This window comes from Triturus cristatus, chromosome 9 (genome assembly GCF_964204655.1).
Source record: "Triturus cristatus chromosome 9, aTriCri1.1, whole genome shotgun sequence".
Classification (NCBI taxonomy): domain Eukaryota; kingdom Metazoa; phylum Chordata; class Amphibia; order Caudata; family Salamandridae; genus Triturus; species Triturus cristatus.
Window position 1 is genome coordinate 738116669 of NC_140592.1, and position 23089 is coordinate 738139757.

At 46.3% G+C, this 23089-nt stretch overlaps 1 protein-coding gene across 2 annotated transcripts in view; it reads right to left on the reverse strand.

The window, feature by feature from the left end:
- LOC146798684 (potassium channel subfamily K member 4-like) overlaps positions 1–23089 on the reverse strand; it is a 387504-nt gene that overhangs the window by 74136 nt on the left and 290279 nt on the right. For both annotated transcript variants that reach the window (XM_085627995.1, XM_085627996.1), the window contains exons 2-3: positions 18933–19225; positions 151–271 (exon numbers count right to left, since the gene is read on the reverse strand). In XM_085627995.1, coding sequence (XP_085484121.1) covers positions 151–271; positions 18933–19225 — 414 coding nt within the window. The remainder of the gene's footprint in view (positions 1–150; positions 272–18932; positions 19226–23089) is intronic.

Consider the following 23089-nt stretch of genomic DNA (forward strand, 5'->3'; position numbering starts at 1 on the left):
TAGTGTGCGATATATGTTTTAGAAGTGCACAATATATGACCTAGTTGTGCATTACTCTGATTGTGGTTATCCTGGTGTTTCACAACATACACTGCCCCTCCCAGTACGTCACAGAGGTGTATCCTCCGGCCTCCTCACCCAGGTACTCACCGATGGTGGTGATGATGGTTCCAGCAAAAAAGAAGGCGCTGCCAACGTCCCAGTGGGTGCTGCTGCCGTTGGTGGCATTGGCCACTGGGTCCACGCCAGCCCCCATCGCCTCCTTAACTTGCTGAAATGAGAAAGAGGGAACTAAGAGTAGAGAACCAAAGGTGAGAGAAAGTCACCAGTTAGCTTACTGATAACAAGAATAGAGCCTGCTCTGCAATGGTACAGGGGAAGTTTTGACCATTTAAACTATGGCCTCTCTAGAGACTGCAACAGTGCAAAACGTACAATGGGACTCCTTAACAACTGGTAACTGGACTGGCACACCCTCATCCCCCTATCAAAGTTAATTTGACTGAGGTCAGCTAGCACATATAATTTTATTGATGTAGATCCTCGACGACACCATGGGGTTCAGAATTTATAGAATGCAATTAAGGGCATCTATTACCTGTTTGGACCAAACTGGGGTACACCATATACTTTTTGGTGTTTACTGCACCAAAATCCGCATATGCCGGTATTTACTAGGCCTTTTCCTCCAGGTAACGTCTGGCTGGTTTGAGCTGCCAAAAGATCGTAAAAATCATAATGATAGCCTTCGGTTTTATTGTTTAGCAATTTCTCTAGTGGTCAGGGCTGACTTTAGCGCTGGTGGCACCCAGTGCAACAATCTTTTTTGACACCATCCCCCCCCATGACCTCCGTCTCAGATTCCCTGACTATCACCCAGCAAAAGTTCCCCTCATCACTACATAGCCCCTCTCTCACATACATTTCATTTTTTTTCAACCGCTGGCAAAGGCTGGGTTTACTAATCCACTCAGCTAGCCACATAAAATACAGATCTGTTCTTTGCAGCACGGATATTAACCCTCTGCGCTGCTTTATGGTGAGTCACGCCTGAGACTAGACAAAACTCCGACCTCTCGCTCTCTAGCAGGAACATTATTCACAAGGGTTATCTTGACATTTTTATTGCTGCCTGAAAGTTGCACGCATAAGGAATTCTGCAGCATGTGCTTTTAAATCTTAAATTATTGCTAAACACAGTGTCCCCCTTAGGTCAGTACCCTGCCTCCAGGTCAGCACCAAGTGCAACTACACTGATCGCACTGCCCTAAAGCTGCCCCTGCCAGTGGTCTAGCAAGGCACTCCAGATTGGGCCCAGCAACATGGATAAAGTGTCTGTAACCAACCAGCGAACCTGTCAAATAGCCGAGTGTGTTGAGCACCTGTTGCAGAGATCTCTGTGTACCTTGCAATGATAGCCTAGTTTAGTTTTCGCACAAGCAGAACATCCGTAGTGTGGTGTGTGCTAGACATAAAGATCTCTTCAGAGAAAAATGGTTTTATGATGCTTTATCGAGCTCGGTCATCTCAACCTACAGCAAGCCTGCATCAGCTACACTGCCTCCCACCACATCACAAGGCATGTATATGAATACTGTTCTTAAGTCCATACATACCTACTTCAGCAGCTAAGTATGCAATCCATTTTGCTTTCACCCATACATACCAGGCTGTTAGTTTATTGATAAAGGATGCAATATTATTGTCATGCGATATAATGTCTGCAGTACAGTGAGGGCATACCTGAACAATGTTGGTGCATCCCCTGATGGTCCTCATGCAAACGATGGGCCTCGCCCACTCTCATTGTGGCACATCTCAACCAGCAGAGCTTCATCTGTGGTTTTGACCACTTGTCTTTTTATCCAGTCCAAGGGATAGATATATTTAAGAGAGAATTCAATGTGATGAATTCTGCCGGGTCCTGCAATTCCTCCCAGAGTCATAAATTGCATCCGACAGGCGGGATGAGGTGGGTTGAATCGTAAACATCTTATTAACAGTCCATCCCTGTTCCCGCCTCTGGCTCTGTGAGATGAAGGCTGCCACTCTGTCCAAGGGAGTAGGCCGAAAATGAAAAATGCCCCAACTTTGAACTAAAGCGCTGATGCCACCAAGCAAGCAAAGCAAGTGAGCCGAACCCCCATAGAACAGATTTCTTGTCCCTTCCATCCATGTATCTATCCATTCATTTTTTTTCCCTTCCATCCACCTACTGATAACCACTATTTCACCTTTAGATTCTGTCATCCATTCATTCTTTAATCCATCATTCAATCTTTCCCTACATTATCCATTCATGCATCCATCCATTCACCCAATCTGCCATCCATCCATCTATCCATCACTCTGCCATCCATTCAACCATACATACATACTGCCATCCATCCACTCTGCCACCCATCCATCCATCTACTCCTCCATCCATCTACTCTGTTATCCATCCATTCATCCATCCATCGATCATCTACTCTGCTATCCATCCATCCACTCTACAATCCACCCATTTTGACAATCTACATCTAGACAATCAATCCATCCCTACACTCTGTCATCCATCCACCCATCCATCCATCCATCCATCCCTCCTGCCATCTTTGCACCCATCCACTATGCCATCCACCCATCAATTCTGCCATCCTTCCATTCATGCACTCTGCCATCCATCAATCCACTCTGCCATGCGCTCTGCCATCCACCCATCCCTCTGTCCAGCCTTTATACACTCTTCCATCCATCCATTCATCCACTCTTCCATCAATACATTCATCCATTCTACCTCCATCCATTCTGCCATTCATCCATCAATCCATCCACTCTACTACCTAACTATCCATTCATTCACTCTGACATGCATCAATCCACTCTGCCATCCATCCATTCACTCTGCCACTCATCCATCCATCCACCCCATCCATACGCTCTACTATCCATCCACTCTGCCATTTCTCCATTAATCCATCCATCCATTAGTTCAATCACTTTCCCATCCATCCTTTCACTTTGCCATCTATCCACTCTGCCATCCATTCAATCATCTTTGTATCCCCTTATCCATGCCATCCTTTCAACTGTCCATCCACGAATCCATCTGTCCCTTTACTCTGCCATCCTTTCAACTGTCATCTGCCTATCCATTCACTTCCACCCATACATCCATTCATCCATCCCTTTACTCTGCCATCATTTCCCCTGTCCTTCCACCTATTCATTAACTCACCCATCCATCCACCTATCCCTTTACTGTGCCATCCTTTCACTGTCCAGACATCGATCATTCACTCGTCCTTTCATTCACTCATTCATCCACATACTCATTCATTCATCCATACTTCCTTCTTTTCACCCTTCCTTCCAGTATTCATTCTTTCCCTGTTCTATTTAACCAGCTGTCGTTTTTCTTTGCTCCTGCCTCCTCTTCTATCGACCTGGACCTGCATTCCAGAGTTAATGCTGAGCATGTGTCTGCTGAGTTGCAGGTAGAAGAGGCCCATAGATCCCCATCCCCTCTGTAGCTGCTAAAAAGGGGTGAGGGGGTACATGACGCCCCTCTACTGCACCCGCGCTCATTCACTTTCCGTTTCTTCAATCTCTACCGCCTGAAGCGAAGACGCGGCCATTGCTGAGGTGATCATTAACCTCAGTGCCGCCGCTATGTTTACTGTCATGCCATTTCCCGCGTCATGGGGTCGTCATTGGTTTCTTGGACGCTTATTGGCGAGTAAATATTGTTTACAGCGGCTGTCCTAAGGCCTCGTCTACCATTAAACTGCTCACTGACTGACAGACTGCATTTATATAGTGCATCTTATGCAGATGCCAAGCATCAGATGTATGACCCTATTTTGCATGCGCAAACAGGTTTGCGACACGTTTGCGAATGTGAAATCTAATAGGGCCATTTACAATCCCTGTTTAGCGAGTCGCAATTTTTTTGCAACTCGCCAAATAGGAATAGCGAGTCAGAGGCCTATGTAAGAATGTTTTGCTTTTAGGAAAATGGGCTGCATTAAAAAAACTGCTTCATTTAAAAGCAGTTCCAGACATGGAGGTCTGCTGAGCCCAGCAGGCCACCATACCTGGGAGGGCCAGCCATTCCTAATGGGGTCGCAAATTGCGAGTGCCTCATTAATATGCATGAGGCATGAAATTTGCGACCCCATTAGGAATCGCTAACAGTGTCTCAGACACTGTTGTACATGGCATTGTAACTCGCACATTGCGACTCGCAATTGAGCTCAGTTCGCTAAATGACATGGTCGTACATCTGACCCCAAGTGAGCTGTTTGGGCACTACTCCGGGCAAATGTCCTATGAAGGCCATGGAAGGCAGCTGCGAATGACCATAATAGAGCAGCACGTTCCAAGAAATTACTTCGGAAAAGCTAATTTGTCATTGGGGGGTGGGGGAGAGGAGGGTGCTCCCAAGGGCAAAATGGCATTTTGCTTGGGTTTCTATAAGTCATTGCACCTTGACTCTCCAAAGAGTGGTATGCATGAATCATGGGTGCAACAAGACCCAAACTTCAGGGTGTGGGGAAGGGGGGGGGGAGGGGTCAGTCGCTTCCACTTATAAGGCAGGAAAAGCTTTTCCAGAAAGGAGTCAGAACTATCCTTAAAGACACTATGAAAGAAAGAAGTGACAAACTGTGCAATTTAAACATATTGGACAAACCCGATATTATAACAAACATATTTTCATAAATTTGACACTGTTCCTAAGCTACTCACAGTGCTCTTTAAAAAGCATATTAGCAACACCCCTTTTACCAATTCCCTGATTCATTTTGTGGCAGGACTATCTGCTTGTGAAATATTTATCATTTCAAGTCCAGAAAATGCTCATGTCGATGTTACAATTTTAGTTCACACAATGGGATGCTGCAAAATATTCATGGGTGAGGCTGCACTTAAATACAGGTCTCAAAATATTAGGGTTTTTGGTAGTGCTTAATTTGAGGTGGTGGTTGTAAGTGGAACCCACTTGCACTCATTTTTGGTGTCCTGTACTTATTTTGTCTCATTAGACTTTGCTTCAGAACAAAAGTCTGGAAAAAAACACAAAAGGGGGAAGAGAAAGATGGAAAAATTGTGACAAAGGGAGAAAGCAAATGTGAAAAAGAACCTGCAAGAGTTTATTTTATTTCGCAGATGGTGCACGTTGCCATCGAGAAATAGTGCTTCTTATACTCCTATTGGCTTTTGAATGGAGTTCAGTCATCTAAAAATACATAATTATGTGCGAGTTTGCAATGGGAGGACTTCTCTACCATGCTGTAATAGCATTGGCGGATAATATTGATAAAGCGTCATGACATGCTCACTGTGTGCATTAATTACAGTGTGGACTATGTTTTTATTGCTAGGCTAATTGTATCAGTGAATAGAGCTTCTCAGGAAGGATGTTCGTCTGTTCAAAATGGCCGTGGCATTTCCCATAATGCAGCTAAGGCTTCTGTGCATTTACATGTTTACTGTGCAGAATAAGCAGTCTGCTCTGCCCTCCCATCCCAGTGCGCCGACAGACAGGCCAGTTGCAGAAGCCCCAGCAGCCTCATGCCCACCCTTCCTCTCGCACCATCCCTCGGTCTCAGTTCGCTCTCCCCTACTGCAGCAGGCCACACACGACCAGCTTCTTTCAGCCATAGGAGCCAGATTCAGAGAGTTATTGGTGTAGCCTGGACCGCATGGCCCAATTTTGACTTTAATTCAGGAACAATTACAGGTAAGAGAAGAGAGTGACAAGTTGAGCCACTTTCGAAATGCAAGCAATCTTGTCCATTTTAAGATTAGACAATGTAGGGGCATATCATCAAGGGCCGGCGATAAAATTACCGCCGCTTTAGCGTCCATTTTCGGGCGAAAAGCGGCGATAATTTTATTGCATTATCAGCAAGGGCACGCTATCGCGTGAATCCTTGCCTTAGCGTCCTTTCCCTCAACGCCCAGCTTTGCATCTCTAATGAGATGCAAAGTGGGCGTTCCACACAAAAATAACGTTAGAAATGTCGCTAACCGACATTTCTCCTATCAACAAACCTCCCACTAACTTGCATGGCGATAAGAAAAGTAGAGCTAACCGCGCTTGTCGCTACTTTTCCTACGCCTGCTTTCAATCTGACTTAGCCATTATATCCAATGGAAGGTGAATATAATGGCTAAGTCTGCCCTGCCCTATCAACAACGCATCGCCAATCATTGTGCGATTATCGCTGGATTTCCAGCGATAATCACACATTTGGCAGCTAACTCTGAAATTTCTATCGCCTCGGCGATGCGCGTTGTTGATAACGCGCTAACTGGGCGATAAATTCCAGAGATAGCCGGCGATAAATATGCAAGCGCTAAGCATGCTTTGCGATATTTATCGCCGGCCCTTGATGATATGCCCCGTTGTTACTTCATTGCCAGATCCCTGCTCCTGTTCTTTCTGCAGACGCAGTGCGAGCTGTACTCTTACATTGTCTCCTATGCACTCCGCCAATTCCGATCATCAGTGGCAACTAAAGATCTTTGTAAGAGGTGGGGTGTGATACTTCCCCTGAATTCCAGCGAGCAAATCGGGTAGACAGACTTCTTGTAGGTGGTTTCGGGGAGAGTAGGCTCCACCCCATGAGAATTTTTCTTTTTAAGTTTCGGTCAAATTTCCTTTAACACAATGGACCCCGAAAGGCCATTCATTAAATACACCAGCACTTTATTGGTGTGCCAGGGACACCTGGTCTTTCCTAGAAGTAGAACCCATTTTTTTGTTCTCAAATATCATAAGTCAAAAATGACTTTCAATATGCCAACAATGCAATTTTTTTATGCGTGAGCTCCTTATGGCAAGGATTACGTACAGTAAGCTAGCGCCAGAATTATGTGATAGACACTCTACCCATAGTCATGGGTACCACTAAAAATGTCCTCCAGTATACAATCGTTCGCATTTTCCCATCAGCACCCCATGAAAAACGAGTACAAGGTCTCTTATGACAAGAATTACCTCAAATGTCAGTTCCAACATGTTTCTATGATTGCACTTGCAGCATGTCAGGGCCTGAATTCTGCCACGGGTAACACCTCCCAAGCATTTCCAATAATGCTCTTATCCATAAGGCAAGAATAAGCTCCAGCATGCCAGGCCAGCATCATATTTGCAAGCATCACACACATACACTCAGGCATAAAAACATACTGACGCAGACACTGATTCTCCCACATAGTTTTAAACATTCTCCTTCTCACTATCACTCTCGCAGTCTTTCGTACATTTGTACTCAGTCACACACATATGCACACACACACACATGCACGTACACACACACACAAACACACACACAAACACTCACACACACACACACACTGACACTCACACTCCCATTGGTCAACTCTGCTTTTATTATGTTAGAAAAAGCCTGCACTGCTGCTGCCCCTGCTATACCTGCCTTGCCTTTTACTGAAGCTTAGTAAAAACATTTTCTCTGTACACTGTTCAAAAACCATAACATATGGCCTCCTCAATGCTTGTTAAAATGGTCTTTGGGCAAAACAGTCCCTACTCAAATCCCCCTGGAAACAATTAGAATCAGTAACCTGTGGAGCAGTGTACAACAATGTTACCAGGACCGAGAATTAATGTGATTTACCACCCCTTGGCTCATGTATTCTCAGTAAACTATATAATTGAGAGAATAAATCCGCTATCCTCCCACCCCCTCCCCGTTCTCCACTGTCATTTTAATGGCAAAAGCCGAAGAGAGAAAACTTTTAAAAGCCATAACAGTGCAGGAACACTGCAGCAAAACATCAGGAGAGACTTGTAAAACTTCAGAGTTCACCATCCAAAATAATGTGAATTACGCGCCAATTTGCCAATAAAGCTGCACAGCAGCGGATTTATGTTCTGTGACGTTTTGTGAAGTGAGGTGACGCTTTTCCTGGCTCCACGGTAACCGTGGGGCTCTCTGTTAAACATAGAAGAGGGTTCTTAGGGCACCTGAGATGGAGAACTGCTCCCTGGATTTTTTGGGAGGGTGTTGCAGTCCAGGAGAGGCTACGAGTGCTATGGGGGCACGTTAGGAGGTGTAGCTACCAAGGGGTCACGAAGTTACGGGTCACCCTTGTAGTAGGCGGTCACTCAGCATCGGTAGATTTGTTTGCCATGGAGCACTGTACATCAGGTATATCAGGTGGGCAAGGTAAGGCACTGGAGATGCTTTGGGCGCTCCGGGAGGTGGGAGGGTAGACCTGCTAGCTTTGTGGGTGTATATGCAGAAAGGTGTTGGGTGTAGAAGGTGCCCCCACGGAGATCCACAGAGGCTGTGGCAGCAGCAGTCCTAGCGTGCTCCCCGCAAAAGTCTAAAGTTAAGAGGCCCGAGGTTAAAGGGTCCTTGGCCAGTGGCGGTGACTTGGAATGAAACAGATGGGGCGGGGGTTAGAAAACAATAATAATTCACTTATCTGGCTGTCGGCCGTCACCTCTCCACTGTCCTCTTCTGTTGAAGCAAGCAGGCTCCAAAACGTCCCTAAGCCAATGACAATGCTGCTGCCACCAGCATGACAGCAGCGTCGTGATTGGTCAGAGTGCCCTGGTTCGGCGCTCAGATAGGGAGTGGGAGGCTGTGTATGTTCTCCACACCGGAGTGCAATACAGCCAGGTGGAGAGCATGCTAAGTGCACATGACTGTTTGGCCGGCCCAAGATGGCAAACCGTCATGCGCACTTAAGTGTGACAACCACTCCTTCCCCTGCTGGCTGTCACAACAGCCCAGTCCCGCCCTGCCCCACCTCGCCCAGTAAAATGACCTCAGTAAGGAAAAGAAAATTATAATAACATTGTGTTATCATTTTATTTTTCCTTTTCGCACTGCTCAAAAAGCAGTGGGGCGGCACTCCTCCATCTTATCAGAGGAGTTGCAGCTGTCCTTTGGTGGAGGACGGAGATAGGCTGGGGCAAATGGTAAGGGTCACCCTTCAAGTTATTATACAGGCAGGGAAAGGTCAGGCAGGCAACTGAGGAAGTGCTGCAACATCGAAGGTACACTGAGAATTACCTGAGTGTTGGAGTCACGACCCGGGAGGTGGGAATATAGCTGCATGGAGCAGGAGGCCAAGGGCAAGGCATATGTGCAGCTGGAGGTGAGCACAGTGGGTGAGGTGCATGCTGGTATGTTATGTTCTGCTGGGAAATTATCGTCCTATTTCACTTCTCCCAGGGATCAGCAAAATAGCAGAAAAACATGTTAATGCTGTGCTGTCCGCCTTCCTAGAGACGCATAATCTCCTTCACCCGTCCCAGACGGGCTTCCGCCCACTTCAAGGAACAGAAACGGCCCTGCTCTGAGTAGTCAAAGAGTCTAAAAACATCTTGGACGCAGGAGGCATCACTGTGGTCATTCTTCTTGACCTCAGTGAAGCCTTTGATACGAACAACCACCAAATCCTGGTCCATAGACTCAGAAGAGTGGGGGTGACTGGGGCCGCCCTGGCATGGCTGCAATCCTTCCTGGGCAATAGATCCTTCCAGGTTTTTGAGGCCAATGTGGTGTCAAAACAGGTGCCACTCCGCTGTGGAGTTCCCCTGGGGTCACCCCTGAGTCCCACCCTATTTAACATTTATATGCACCCGTTCGCGCAGATTGTGCTGCCATTTGGGATACACATAGTGACCTATGCAGACGACACGCAACTCATGGTGGGCCTCAACCATGCCCATAACTCTCCTCCCAGCCTTCTTCCGTGCTTGGAAGGGGTAGTTAAATGGATGAATGACTCCTTTTTTAAATTGAAGGAGGAAAAAATGGAGATGATGATTCTTGGGAACTTGTCCCCCGTTGATCTTCACACAATGTGGCCGTCCACTCTGGGCCCAGTCCTGACCCCCAGGACCCAGATAAAAAGCCTGCGTATATGGCTTGGTCAAGACCTGACTTTCAAGGTCCAGGCACGTAATGTGGCGGACTAATGTTATGGCATCTTAAAGATGCTTCATAAGGTTCTTCCCGTCCTCCCTTCACGGCAAAGGAAACTCACGGTCCAGGCACTTATTTTGTCGCGTGTCGACTACAGGAAAGCCCTTTATTTAGGAGCCCCATGCGCAATCCTCTCAAAACTTCAGATGGTACAAAACTGGGAAGCCAGAATCCTTCTGGATATCCCGAAACACCAACCAGCAAAACCTGCTTTTAAGTCTCTCCACTGGCTCCCTATCAAGGAAAGAGTTCATTTCAAGGCAATGTGTATTGTCCACAAGTCGTTTTCCGGAAAGGGCCCGGCCATCAGTCACTCTATTGTTCAGCCCTACCGTGCTAACAGACACCTCCGATCAGATGACCTGCACCTTGCCACTGTTCCTAGGATTAGGAAAGACAGAAGTGGGGGTCGTTTGTTTTCTTTCAATGCAGCTAAGCTCTGGAATACTCTCCCTCTTCACCTACGAAAGGAACCTAACCATCTTGCCTTTCGTAAATTGTTAAAAACCTGGCTATTTCCCTAGTTCAGCTGACTTCCACTACTTGCCGTTCTTAGCGCTGGGATGCCTTCGGGTAGCCATGCGCTTAACTAATGTATTTTTCAATGTTCTGTGTATTTGTAAAGCGCACTATTACCTGTGAGGATATCTTGGCACTGAGCAAGTGTGTGGGCCTAGCCCTGCCTACGGTAGGTTTGCAAATTGAAAAGCCAGGTCTTTAGCTTCTAGCTGGATTCAAGAAGAGAGGAGTAACAGGGAACAAGGTGGTGTTGTTTCAAACAACGCCAACCTCAAATGATGCAGAGGCACAGAGAAGCGTGACGTCTGTATGGGACCAACAGACAGAAGCAGGAGAAAGCATGGAAGGACTGTGGTCCTTACTGAAATGACCAAAGAGAGGGCAAGCGCTCCAGTAAGTGGAGGCCCTTCTCTTAAGTGATGGCGAGTGAAGAGGTAGGGGAGAAAAGGTGGGAGGGAACAAGTGGATCAGAGGAAAGGGCATTGATATGTAAAATGAGGAGCTGAACTACTATACCTCAGAAAAGGACAAGAAAGCGAGTTTGGGGAAGTAGATGGCAAAAGGCCAGTTCGGGATGTGAGGGTGGGAGAGAGAGATGGAAGCAAGACAGCGAGTGCATAATAGATAGAGGATAGGGAGGAGATGGCGGTAAGAGGTTATGCATCCTGGGTGATGAGAAAGCAGTGTAGTCAAGGGGTAGAGGAGAAGAGAGTCAGAAAAAGGTGAGAAGTGTGTGAGGGTGGACTGTGAGTCAGAAGGGGAAGATAAGCAGAGAGAGGTGAAGCAGGCTGGTGACCAGATGACGGATTTAAGCTGAAGAAAGATGAGACCTGTTGACAAGTGAAGGAGGGGCAGACCAGCTGGGAAAGTTCTTTGTGGCTCCACTGCCCCAGAAAGAAGGCAGGAGATGGTCCGCAGGACGGGTAAAACGAAGGTCGAGGAAGGTATGGAGCATGCGCCTTGACGAAGATGGCATCAAACTATGGATTGAAGCGACATGATTATGGGGTAGATGATGGAGAATTGCAAGGTCCTAGTGGTGTGGAGGCAAAAGGGTTGGATTATGAGGGGATGGCCAAGACTGAGATTAAGATGGGGGGATGAAAAGGTGGAAGAAGAGGAGTTTGTGGAGTTGGTTCAGGGGACACTTGAGGACAAGCAAGAAGAGTGGTCAGTGGTGGTCTGAGGACTTGAGGTGGTAGCGAGTCCTGGGGTTTAATTGAGAAAAGGGGTAGTTAGTGTTTTACAGGCGCAGAATGTGTGGACAGCTGTGCCTTTACTGAGAGTGGTTTTGGAGGACAGGAGACTTTTAGGAGGACAGTAGGCTTCAGTGCAGGCCCAGATCTTAAGGCAAGGTAAGATGGGGAAAAAGTTCTGGTGTTGTGCAAGTAATGTCTCAATCAATTGGAGTGGGTAGCAAGGACAGTAGCATGGATAAGGAAGTTCTTTTACAAAAAGGAAAATATGTATCTGGCCACGGCAAAGCCACTAAAATTCGAGAGGAGAACAAGCGTAATGTAAAAGTGGAGGAAGGATTAGTAGGCAACATAGTGATGACTGGAACGGGAAATACAGGTGACACAGGAAGAAGAAAGTGGGCAAGAAGAGAAAGTATAGGAAGTTACCTTACATATTACTAAGCTCTTCAGCAATCTTGATGGCTTCAACAAAGGAGAAGTTAAGGAAAGGGGAGAATTTGGAGATTTTTAAGTTTCTACATTGGGAAGTTAGAGCCAAGGAGGGTTCAATGGAAGAGGAGGAATTTGAGTTTTCAAAGGAGAGAAGGTTCCAGTATCTTTTGAGAAGGAACAATAGTGTTTCTTATATATGCCCGCATGTATTGTGAGAAGTATTCATATTGGTGCGCTGCACTATTCAAGTATATTTAAGTAATAAGAAAAAATGCAAGTAACCTCTGTTTGTGTCGGCGAAGAGTTCTATGCGTGTCTGGCAGACGATGTAGAGGGGAAGAGGGAATAGTTGTGGATGGATTTCTGGCTGCAATGGATGGTCCCGACTCGACCAGACCCCACAGTGTATACAGCTAGCGGTTTGGTGGACTAGTGTCCCTTTCAATGGAGGCGTGCCCAAGATGGGGTGAGCAGTGCAGGCAGGGGTCAGACAGAACACTCAAGAGCTTGTTGGGTTTACAACAAGGGACTCTGCATTGGGGCATATTGTAGTTTTTAATTCGAATACGAGTGTAGCAATAACCACCCAATGCACTACCCATTTCGGAGGGTGACAGAGGGAACAGAGAGGGGGTTGGCATCATCAGTCACAGAGGGGAGGAGGCATGGGGAAACAGGGGCCTTTGGATAGACAGGAATGGAGCCCATAGTGGCTGGCAGTAGCTGCAATTAATTCAAGAATTCCATTCGTCAATTTTTGTGTTAAGAGAGACTGCCTAAGGTGGAAGGGTCAGTGACGGCCGGCGACATTAAAAGTTAGTGAGCCGCTATGGCCCAAAAACTCACCATAGATGTTGCACAGAGCCACATCCGGTGTCTCGCTCCTCGGCGGTGACTCCAGCAGGCAGCAGGGAAAGGAAGAACTTCCTCCTTTGTGCAACGTGATTCCAACCAATTCTGGAGCTGCAGAGCAGCTGCAGGCTTGGTTGGTGCAGTCCAACCCAGCGCTCATTTTGCAGCTGGGGGCTTGTGGCTGCAATCCCTCGGATGTTTCTCAGCCCTGGGATTGCGCAGGCTGAAGTGCGCATGTCAGATTGGCCGACTGTAAGCAGCTGTACAATCTGACATTGCCACTGGCAGGGGCTGCAGTAATAGTGCGACTGCACAAATCAGCCGGCCCCCTGCCCTCACGCTGTAACAGCGCGACCAAAATACAAAGTATTTATTACCATTTTATTAATGTATGTGCCTGCTGTGCTCGCAGCAGGTAGCGACGCTCCTCTGCCATATCGGAAGAGCCGCCACTGGGAAAGGTATGCCCAAACATTGATCCTGAGCTTGCAGTGCCAGAGGGCTTAAACTGCACTTTACTCATGAGGCCCAACAGGGCTGAAACCAGTCTGGGCTGCGTGTGTTCCTTTTCAGAGAGGAACTGACTTGGCAGTTCAGTCTGGACTGTTCTATGTGGGGATTGGCCAAGACCACCTGGCATGTGGTTGATCCCCGTCACCTTCCCGGTGAGGCTCAAACTGGTCTTAAGCTGCATGTGCTGTGGGGTAGCTTGTGTTCCTGTTCAAAGGGGGTCAGGCATGGCAGTTTGGTTTTGGACATCCCCTGTGGGGCGTGACCAAGACCGAGTTGCGTATAGCTGTTCCCTCTCACCCCACTGATGAAGCCCAAAGCGAGGTTGTGGCCGTACGGCCAGAGCTACAGACTTTGGAGCTGGGGTACCAGGTTCGAGCCTCAGCGTCGGCTCTGCTTCCTGTGATTCTGGGCAAATCACTTCATCTCCCCGTGCCTACCAAAAAATGAACGTGCCCGTCTATAAAGCAACCGGTGCTCATGTAAAGCGCCTAAATACCTTCGGGTCGAGTTTGTGCGATATAAATCTGCAAAAAAAAAAAAACAGTATGGCGGTACTTGTGTTCTCATTCAGAGAGAAGCTGGCAGTTCAGTCTGGATCATTTCTTGCGGGGAGTGGTCAAGACTCATTAGCTTGTGGCTCACCCATCTCACCTCAGTGACTTCACCTTTCCTCAGTGACTAGGACCAACAAGGTCGACTTTGGTGTCTGTCTGTCCATATTCAGATGGCATCTGGACTGGCAGTTCCATCTGGACATTCACTTATGTGGTGGGGCTAATACTGACAAGCATGTGGTTGACCACTGCCTCTAATGGCATAAACAATCTACAAAAACGATGGACTCGAAGAAACCAGAGTAATTACCAGCGGTTAAGATTAAATCCAGGATTCCGTTCACCTTTTGTGCTGTCTAAGCACTCACCCTTCCTCTGTCATGGATAAGTTAATGGTTAACCCAGGAAAAATATGGCATCCTAGTGCAGGAAAATGCTTTCAGAGGCAGTGTCCCCAGAATGTGATGATGTTCTTAAAACAAGAACTGAAGTGGCTGTGGTGCTTGTAGAAATAGGGATGGCAAAGTACACAAAGAAATTAAGCGAAATACACTTAATTTTAGCAGAAAATAAACAATTGAAACTTTTGTTGGGGAATGGATACAAGGAATCAAAATCTTAATTTGTTTTCATATTTACTGCAGGGTAGCTTATGGAATTTGGCTCTACTTAGGGAAGTGAAAATTATGCCTAGAAGCCTTTTCAGTATATTGCAAGGATTTGTGGTGCCAAGGGTAAAAATGCATTTTGCTACTTTCACATCCACTCCCCTTTTACAGAAAAAAGTTGTATTTTCTGCTCCCAAGTGGGATGTCTCTTTCTGTTACCACTGCTCGTGGTGTCATAAAGCAGTTGCCTAGATTCATCTTATGGAAGAACCGACTGTGCATTAAACAGAATTTCGGCACAATAGGAGAACCAGTGCAGTGAAAAGTGCATTGAATGATGGTCGGAGTGGAGTGCATCTTTGTAGTTTTGCTATCACCAGATCAGGGGTGTCTAAGAGTGATAATGGCAGATAGAAAGGGGGAGACCCAGGAGCGGCCGGTATGCGGGCGGCGGATGGGAGGGAAGGAGGGAGAAGGGGCCCTAGGGGTCGCGTGGGGGCGATAATAAAAAAGAAAACTAAGAAATTAGAAAAGCTTATCTGCAGCTGTCCCCTCGCACTCCTCTTCACCTTCCGGAAGGCACAGGCTCCCAGAATGCCCTGCGGCCAATCCTGAAGCTGCTCTCGCATGTGAGCAGCTTATGGACTGGTCTGAGCGCCCTTGATGTGCGCTCCAGGACAGACTGTAAGTCTGTGCGTTGCTGGGTTGGAGAGAGCTTTCACTGCGCATGATGGTTTGGCCAGCCTGAGACGGCCGGCCAAACTATCATGCGCACTACTACTCCCCTCAGTGCCTGTCACCACCAGGCTTCGCCCCCAAGACTCAGCAGGAAAGGAAAAATAAGATGAGTGTTTGGTTTTTTTCCCCTTTATTTTCCCTTTCCTGCTGTTTTTTGGGGGAGCCGCTGCTGGGTAGACCTGTAAGCAATTGCTGCATCGAGGAAGGGGTGGGCGCAACACATGAGGAGTACTAGGGAATTAAGTGGGTCTGCGCACGCTCAGAGGATGCCAACCCACAAGGGAAGACAATCTATGAACACCAGCTTTCTTTGGATTCAGTCATACGTAGACAATGACTGAGACAGAACACAGGCCGAGCTAGTGCTTCACCCAGCACTATGAATCAGGGCCACCGGAACTATGCGATTGTGCAGCTGCAGTGTTTTTCGTATAATTATCGATTTGTTGCATTTGCCACATAATCAATCATCTGTTGCATAATCTGCAGATTTTAACAAAAAAAAATTGTTTCTAGCTCAAAAGATTTGAAAGTTACCAAAAACGTAGCTACACGTGTTGCAGCACAGTTGAAGGCCCTTTGTAAAGGTTGACTGGCCACCTTTCTGGTTTTTTATTGCTAAATTTGCGTGTTAAACTTCTATTAATGAGGTGCAACCTGTGCTCAGACAGTGTTAGCAGGTGCAAAAATGTCAAAATAATAAAGCAATACTATCACAAAATGTGTTGCAGTAGTTCGCATAATTTGCCTTTTTGTGCTGCATAATTTAGTCAACCCTGCCACATAAATTGGGCCGCCCCTGCCGCATAATTCCAGTGGCCTTCTATAATGACGCAGGGAGGGGCTGCCCAGCTCAGGAGTAGCGCTGTGACTCAGCCGACCACTGCAGCCTGGACAATTGGTCATCTGGTGGTAGTGGGAAGCGATACTCAGAGTTAATGCCCTGGAAGCCCCCGCAGCAGATGCTGATCACTCTTTTGTTCCTGATCCCGTACCCCAAAGACCTGCTCCCCGTGGACATCATACCTACTGATGACTTTATCATCTACAATCCTTTATTTTTTTGACTGGTCAAGAGTATTAATTTAGCGTCTTTGCTCCATTTTCTCTCCCTTTGGGTGTGATGGTGCAGATTTGTGAGACAATGAGGACCCCATGGGATTGTTTGCACTGCTGTTTAGGGTTATTGAAGATTAATTACATACATAACATTTTCCTAGGTTTGGCAGGTGCTGTTTTTTTGTCTTTAAGGGGCAGAACCTCATTCCCATAAAATTGTCCATCGTCTCTAGGTCCACAAAGTAGGGAAGATGGGTTTGGGTCAGCGGCTTGGATTGTCTCTTTCCCAGGACATCCCCCATTTGGGTGCTCAAGACAGCTGTTGATGCAGTTTATTTGCCTTCAGTGTTACCAGGCGGTGTTGTTTGACAATATTTTGCCCAATGTTAGTGAAATAATAAAGAATAGAAACAACAGAAATGTTGTTTTTCCTTATCAAATTTAGTATATATAACATTTGTATGCAATAAATTTGATCATTTTTTTCCCACAACTGCAGCAGTGTGCCTACAGAAAGTCATCATTAGAAGAAACTCCCAAAATATACATTGATGCATTGATGCTTTACACGCAGAAGGTAGCCTGATCTCTGGGAAAAGAAAATGTGACCACATCCCAATTTTGTAATCACATCTAACTAACTCTCCACTCAGATACACAGTGACTATAAGCTTGCCTGCACTACTCCCAAGCCACTTCACTCTAGCTCCTGTATTATTTCACACAGACGCTGTCAGTCGCGGGTGGTCGGTGACAACTTTAGAACTCAGGCTCCTTGCATCTGGAAAGACCATCTTTGAAAGAAATCAAGGACTCTGAAGCATTTCTTCTCTGAGAGTGTGCCTAGGGTATGGAACTCAATCTCTCTGTCCAAGAGAGTGCATCAGAAGTATATCTGCTTATTATGTGTTCAAGAAAACCTAAAATCTCTGCTCTTCGAATGGTTCCATACACAACACTTGTATCTGAGAGCTTGAACCTTGTATTGCAACATTTATATAGTGCTTACTTCTATGTGGGCAGGTGAAGCGCTTGCATAAGTACGACTACAAGGTTTCCTCTTCTACTATCATATTGTGGACTACTGCTGGCCTTCCAATATATGAATCTCTATTTATATTTCAATCTTACCTATTATTATCATTCTCAAGAACTGACTGTTCTTTTGCCCTTTGTATTGTTCGGATGTATGACGTAACAACGCGTGTGTTTACAACGCGTGCAGTTACATCGCGGTTTTTACAACAAACGCGATGTAACCACGCGATGCCATTACAATGCAAGTCTTTACATCGACTTGCGCTAGATGGCGTGCTAACATTAGAAAAGCGTAATTTACTATTCCAACTCCAGTCCACTTAACAGTAGGGAAGGTGTTGGGATAGTAAACTACACTATTTGTAATGTTAGCACGCCATCTAGCGCAAGTCGATGTAAAGACTTGGGTTGTAATGGCATCGCGTGGTTACATCGCGTTCGTTGTACAATCCGCGATGTAACTGCACGCGTTGTCAAAGTTTCGTTGTAAAGGTTGTTTCCCGTTTTGTTCTTGGTATCCCCATGTCGACCATTTAACATCTAAAGGTCACATGTATCATGAATTTTACCGGTTGCAACGGCCCGATTTGCAGAATCGGGTAATTCTTGACTGGTAAAATGCTTTTTGGTGTGTATCAATACAAATTTGTAATTTGGTAACATGTTACCAAATCGCAATTTGGAATTGTGAATACATACCAATTGGGTATTAGGAAGGGGCGTGTTTAGTGCGTCCCTTCATAATACCGAATAGACGCTGCATGTAGGAATGTTTTGCGACTGAAGTGCGGTCGCCAAACATTCGCATTTTACCACCTACTTCAAGTAGGTGGTAACCCATTCTCAAACGGGAAGGGGTCCTTAAGGGACACCTTCACCTTTGTGACTGTTCGGAAAAATGTTTTTTAAGAGCAGGCAGTGGACCCACAGAAAACTACTTGCACTTAGAAAATGAAACTTTTACTTTTTCAAACGCAACCCGTTTTCCTTTTAAGGGAAATGGGCTGCATTTTTTTTAAAAAATACTGCTTTATTTAAAAGCAATCACAGACATGGTGGTTTGTTGACTGCAGCAGGCCACATCCCTATGATTTTTGGGATTCCTAATGGGTCATTTTTGGAGACGGGTATATTTTTTATCTTCTAACTTTGGTCCAGAACAGGAGAAACGTAGAAAAGGGAGTAAGCATATGGAAGAGAAAAATAGGAAACCATTGATTCAAGGCGAAAGCAAGGATGAAAAAGAATATTTAAGAGTGAGATGAAGAGACTGGAAGTGTTTGGTGGTGGACGAAAGACATGATGTGGAATCAAGACTACGTAGCCTCGGTTTTTGGCAACCACAGCATTTGGCGACCTTGGCATAAGGCAGTTCTGGCGACAGGCTCCTAAGTAAATTTTGGGCCCTTGTATTTTTCTTATTAAATTCTAAGGTTTGCACTACCTAGCCACAAACAGTCTTACCAGGATCAGCTCCTCGAGCTGTTCGGACTCCACACAGCTGTGCTCGGACAGGAAGCTGATGCGCTTGGCCGCCAAGGTATCCTGTTGCAGCCGCTCATAGGGCTGCTCCAACATACGGAAGACGACAGCACCGGTCACGAGATAGATCAGTACCACAGTGAAGATGGCGAGCACAGTCTTCTTCTTCATGACGTTGGAGCCGGGGTCACGTGGTTCGGAGTTGAGGATGGACTCGTATGAGGAGTAGGTCACAGGGAGAATACCCTCCTGCTCGTTGGGACCTTGGTAAATCACTGGGCAACAGAGAGAGAGAAGACAGGAAGGTTGGAAAGGCTAACTAAATAGTGCTGTAGCCACAGATTGTTTTATATATGTTTATGTACCAGAAATATTTTCAGTAGGTGCTGAGAACAATAACTCAATTTGTAAGGGCCATCCAGTGAAATGGAAAAAAATGTTCTCTTTACTAGCCAATAACTAACTAATTTTTCCTCGGCATCGTCCCTCGAAATCCCCCCTTACCCAGCATCACTGCCCCACCCTTGTTACCTGCACGGCCCGCAGCTGCCCTTTACCCAGTCCTGCATCTCTAACAGGTGGCAAGAACAGGCGTTCCAGAATGTTCCTTTGTTTGATGACGTCTGTTTGGGCTCACCAAATGGCTCCTTTTATATCAAACGGCCTCCTTTCAACTTACCCATATACTCCGTTCTAAATGCAGCAAATGCCCCGTTTGCCAGGTTGCAAGTGTAGTGTAGCCTATGACACTTGTAATATGGTAGATGGGACATCCGCCAAATGTGTGATGGGGTATCTTGTCCGCTAAACTCGAAATTAAGCTCAAAGTCTCCAACAAATGAATTCTCATGCCATCTTCATTGTAATCATAAGTAAAGTTTCTAACATAGTTTCAATAAAATAAGCCAAACATGTTCATAACAAGAAACTGCCAATTACAGCTATAAGCCTTAAGTTAGAATTAAAAAATGTATAAAAAAGCACAGTAAGATCAAACATAATTTTGAGATTGTTCATCAAGAACTAATTGAATTACCTCGCAGTTTCTAGTGCTGTGGTATATTATGTTATTTATCACAAAAGATATGTGAATGTTGTATTAATGTGCTGATTTGTGTGGGCATTTTGTAGAGTGATGCGACCTGTGAATGTTTTTTCCGTACTGCTCTTATTATGTAGATTGCAGATGGACAACGAAGACGCATTCGATGCTCGCCTTCCGCCACACAGGGTGGAGGAAACTGCTTTTTCCAACGTGTGTGTGTGGATGATGGTGTCTGAGTGTCTGTGAGTGTATGCAAACCTGTGCGTGTGTATGTGTGTGCATGATTTTCTTTGCGTGCAAGTTTGATTGTGTGTGAGTGAATGTGTTTATGGGGGTGCAGTGGCGGCTCCTCCATGGGAGCGTCGCCCCACTGCTTTCTCACAGTGCGAGAAGCAGAAACATAAAATGGAAAACTACCATTTTATGTTTCTGCTTCTCGCACTGCGAGAAAGCAGAAGTTCCTGGAGTGCCTGGTTGTCCTGGTCCTGCACGAGGGCAGGGGGGCGTGGCTTGCCCACTGTTGTGTGGCTTGCCCACAGTTGTGATTACTGACTGTTTGGTCGGCCCCAGGGCCGAACAAAGCAGTCATGTGCACTCCCCCATATAGAAAATGGCTGGGCTGGGGCGCTCTCTGCTGGACAGTCCACAAAATAGCGAAGGAGGTAACTGCTGCCAGCGGCACATGCATCCATTCCTAACCCAGCTTCGGGGGAAAAGTATTAACAAATGAACATGGTCCGGACACTGAAGGACTCACATATTGCCTATATCAACATGCAAGGCACAAAAGGGAACCCCCCCTTACTGCGAAAGCAACCTATAATTTGTTAATTGTTAACACAGTTGTGTTCATAGGTTGGACCATCACAGTTCTGGCGCTGGACCTAGTATTCAATGTTACAAGGGAGTTTTGGGAAATTGGCTCACCCTATATAATACAATATACACTGCTGACCTCGTGGCCTAAGGCAGACCTGCGAAACAAATGCAGAATCAGAAACACATGTTGGGCACGTATAACATAATAACCTGGAATGTGCGGGGGCTGGGCCCAATACATAAGCATCACAGGATACATGCACAATTAAATAGGCGTAGGGCACAAGTGGTGTTCCTGCAGGAGCCCCACCTTACCAACTCTGAGGCGACAAAATTACGTAAAAAATGGAAAGGCCAAGTATTCTCCACATCATATTCAGCCTTTGCCAGAGGGGCGACAATATGAGTCAGGCACGGGGTCTCGTTTGTGGCATTAGAACAGCACAAAGGCCCGCAGGCAAGGTACATACTAGTACATGGCACGCTGGACGGTGCACACGTGGTGGTGGGCAGCCTATATGCGCCGAGCTTTGAACAAGACGAATTCCTCTCAGGCCTAAATGCAATACTAGTGGAATGGGAAGCATACCCATGGATACTGGGTGGTGATTATAATGCAGTCATGGATACCCAAATGGACCGCTCCCTTTCCCCCCCCCCCAAATTCAAGATGCAGGGTCTATTAAACAAGCGGCGGCATTGCGCAGATGGTCTGATGGTTGGGCAATGGGAGACATATGGCGATTGAAGAACCCAAGCAGCAGAGAATACTAATTCTTTTCCCTACCCACCAACTCCACACACGGATTGATAGAATATAATGCTCCCTCCCTCTCACTACACAGGTGACCAACACCACTTATTTGTGGAAGACTTTCTCAGACCACAATCCGTTAGAGATCACCCTTGCCTGGGGCAGAATCCCCACGCCGGTCCCCACTTGGAAATTATGGCCCCAAATGCTGGAGGACGCTGTCTTCCAGAATATTATGTCCATTTCCATTACCAATTATTTTATACAGAACGCCAATTCCGCCTCTTCGATTCTCGTAGAATGGGACGCGTTCAAAACTGTTATACGAGACACTGCTATTAGCACTACAGCAGGGGCCAGACAGAAAATACACAACAATATTAAATCAGTCGAAAGCAGCATGATCACACTAGAACAAGAAGCAGCAAGAGACCCTACAAAAGCAGCACCACTGCAGGAGGCACACTTACAGCACGCCAAACTGCTGGGAAGTCTCAGAAATATAGACTATAAATCGTATACACAGATAAAACATACAAAGGGTGACAAGTCGGGTGCGCTCCTTACAAAGATAATACGGATGCACCCCCCATATCACAATACACAAGATAACCACACCTGAAGGGGAGACAGTGAGCACCCAGCAAGCAATTAATGAGGCAATCAGCACATATTATGAAACCTTGTACAAACCTCTGACACAGATAGGGGGTGAACCCATGGACATCTTTTTGGACGATCTAACCTATCCCCAACTTAATCGGGCGGCCCAAGACGACCTGTCAGATCCCATTACGAGAGCAGAAATCAAAGAGGCTATCGAGGAGCTGCCACGTAACAAGGCGGATGTATGACGTTACAACGCATACATTTACATCGCGGTACATTACATCGCGGTTTTGACAACGCAAGTCTTTACAACGACTTGCGTTGGAGGGCGCTGGACTTAGGAGTAGGATAATTTACTATTCCAACTCCAGTCTACGTACAGTTGGCAAGGTGTTGGATAGTAAATTATACTATTCCTTGTCCTAGAGCGCCATCTATCGCAAGTCGTTGTAACGACTTGCGTTGTAAAAACCGCGATGTAATGGCATCGCGATGTAATCCCCGCGTTGTAAACGATGTTTCCCAACAAGGCACCAGGCCTAGATGGCCTGCCGATAGAATTCTTTGACACATTCTCAAATACTCTGGTTCCCCATTTGGAGCAGTTATACTGACCTGCACTAGACGCAGGAAACCTCCCCTCCACTACTATGGAAGCGTTAGTGGTATCACTACTTAAACAGGGGCGAACTGCCACGGATATCTCGGGATACTGCCCACTCTCACTCCTTGCCACAGAATACAAGATACTGAGCAAAATACTGGCACGTCGGTTACTCCCATACCTGCCTAAACTAATCCACACGTATTAATGCAGCTTTGTACCAGCGCGCAGCACATCACTGAACGTTAGGCGTCTGTACAATGTCATGGAGGCCACTCCCTCAGAAAGTACAATTGCAGGAAGCATTA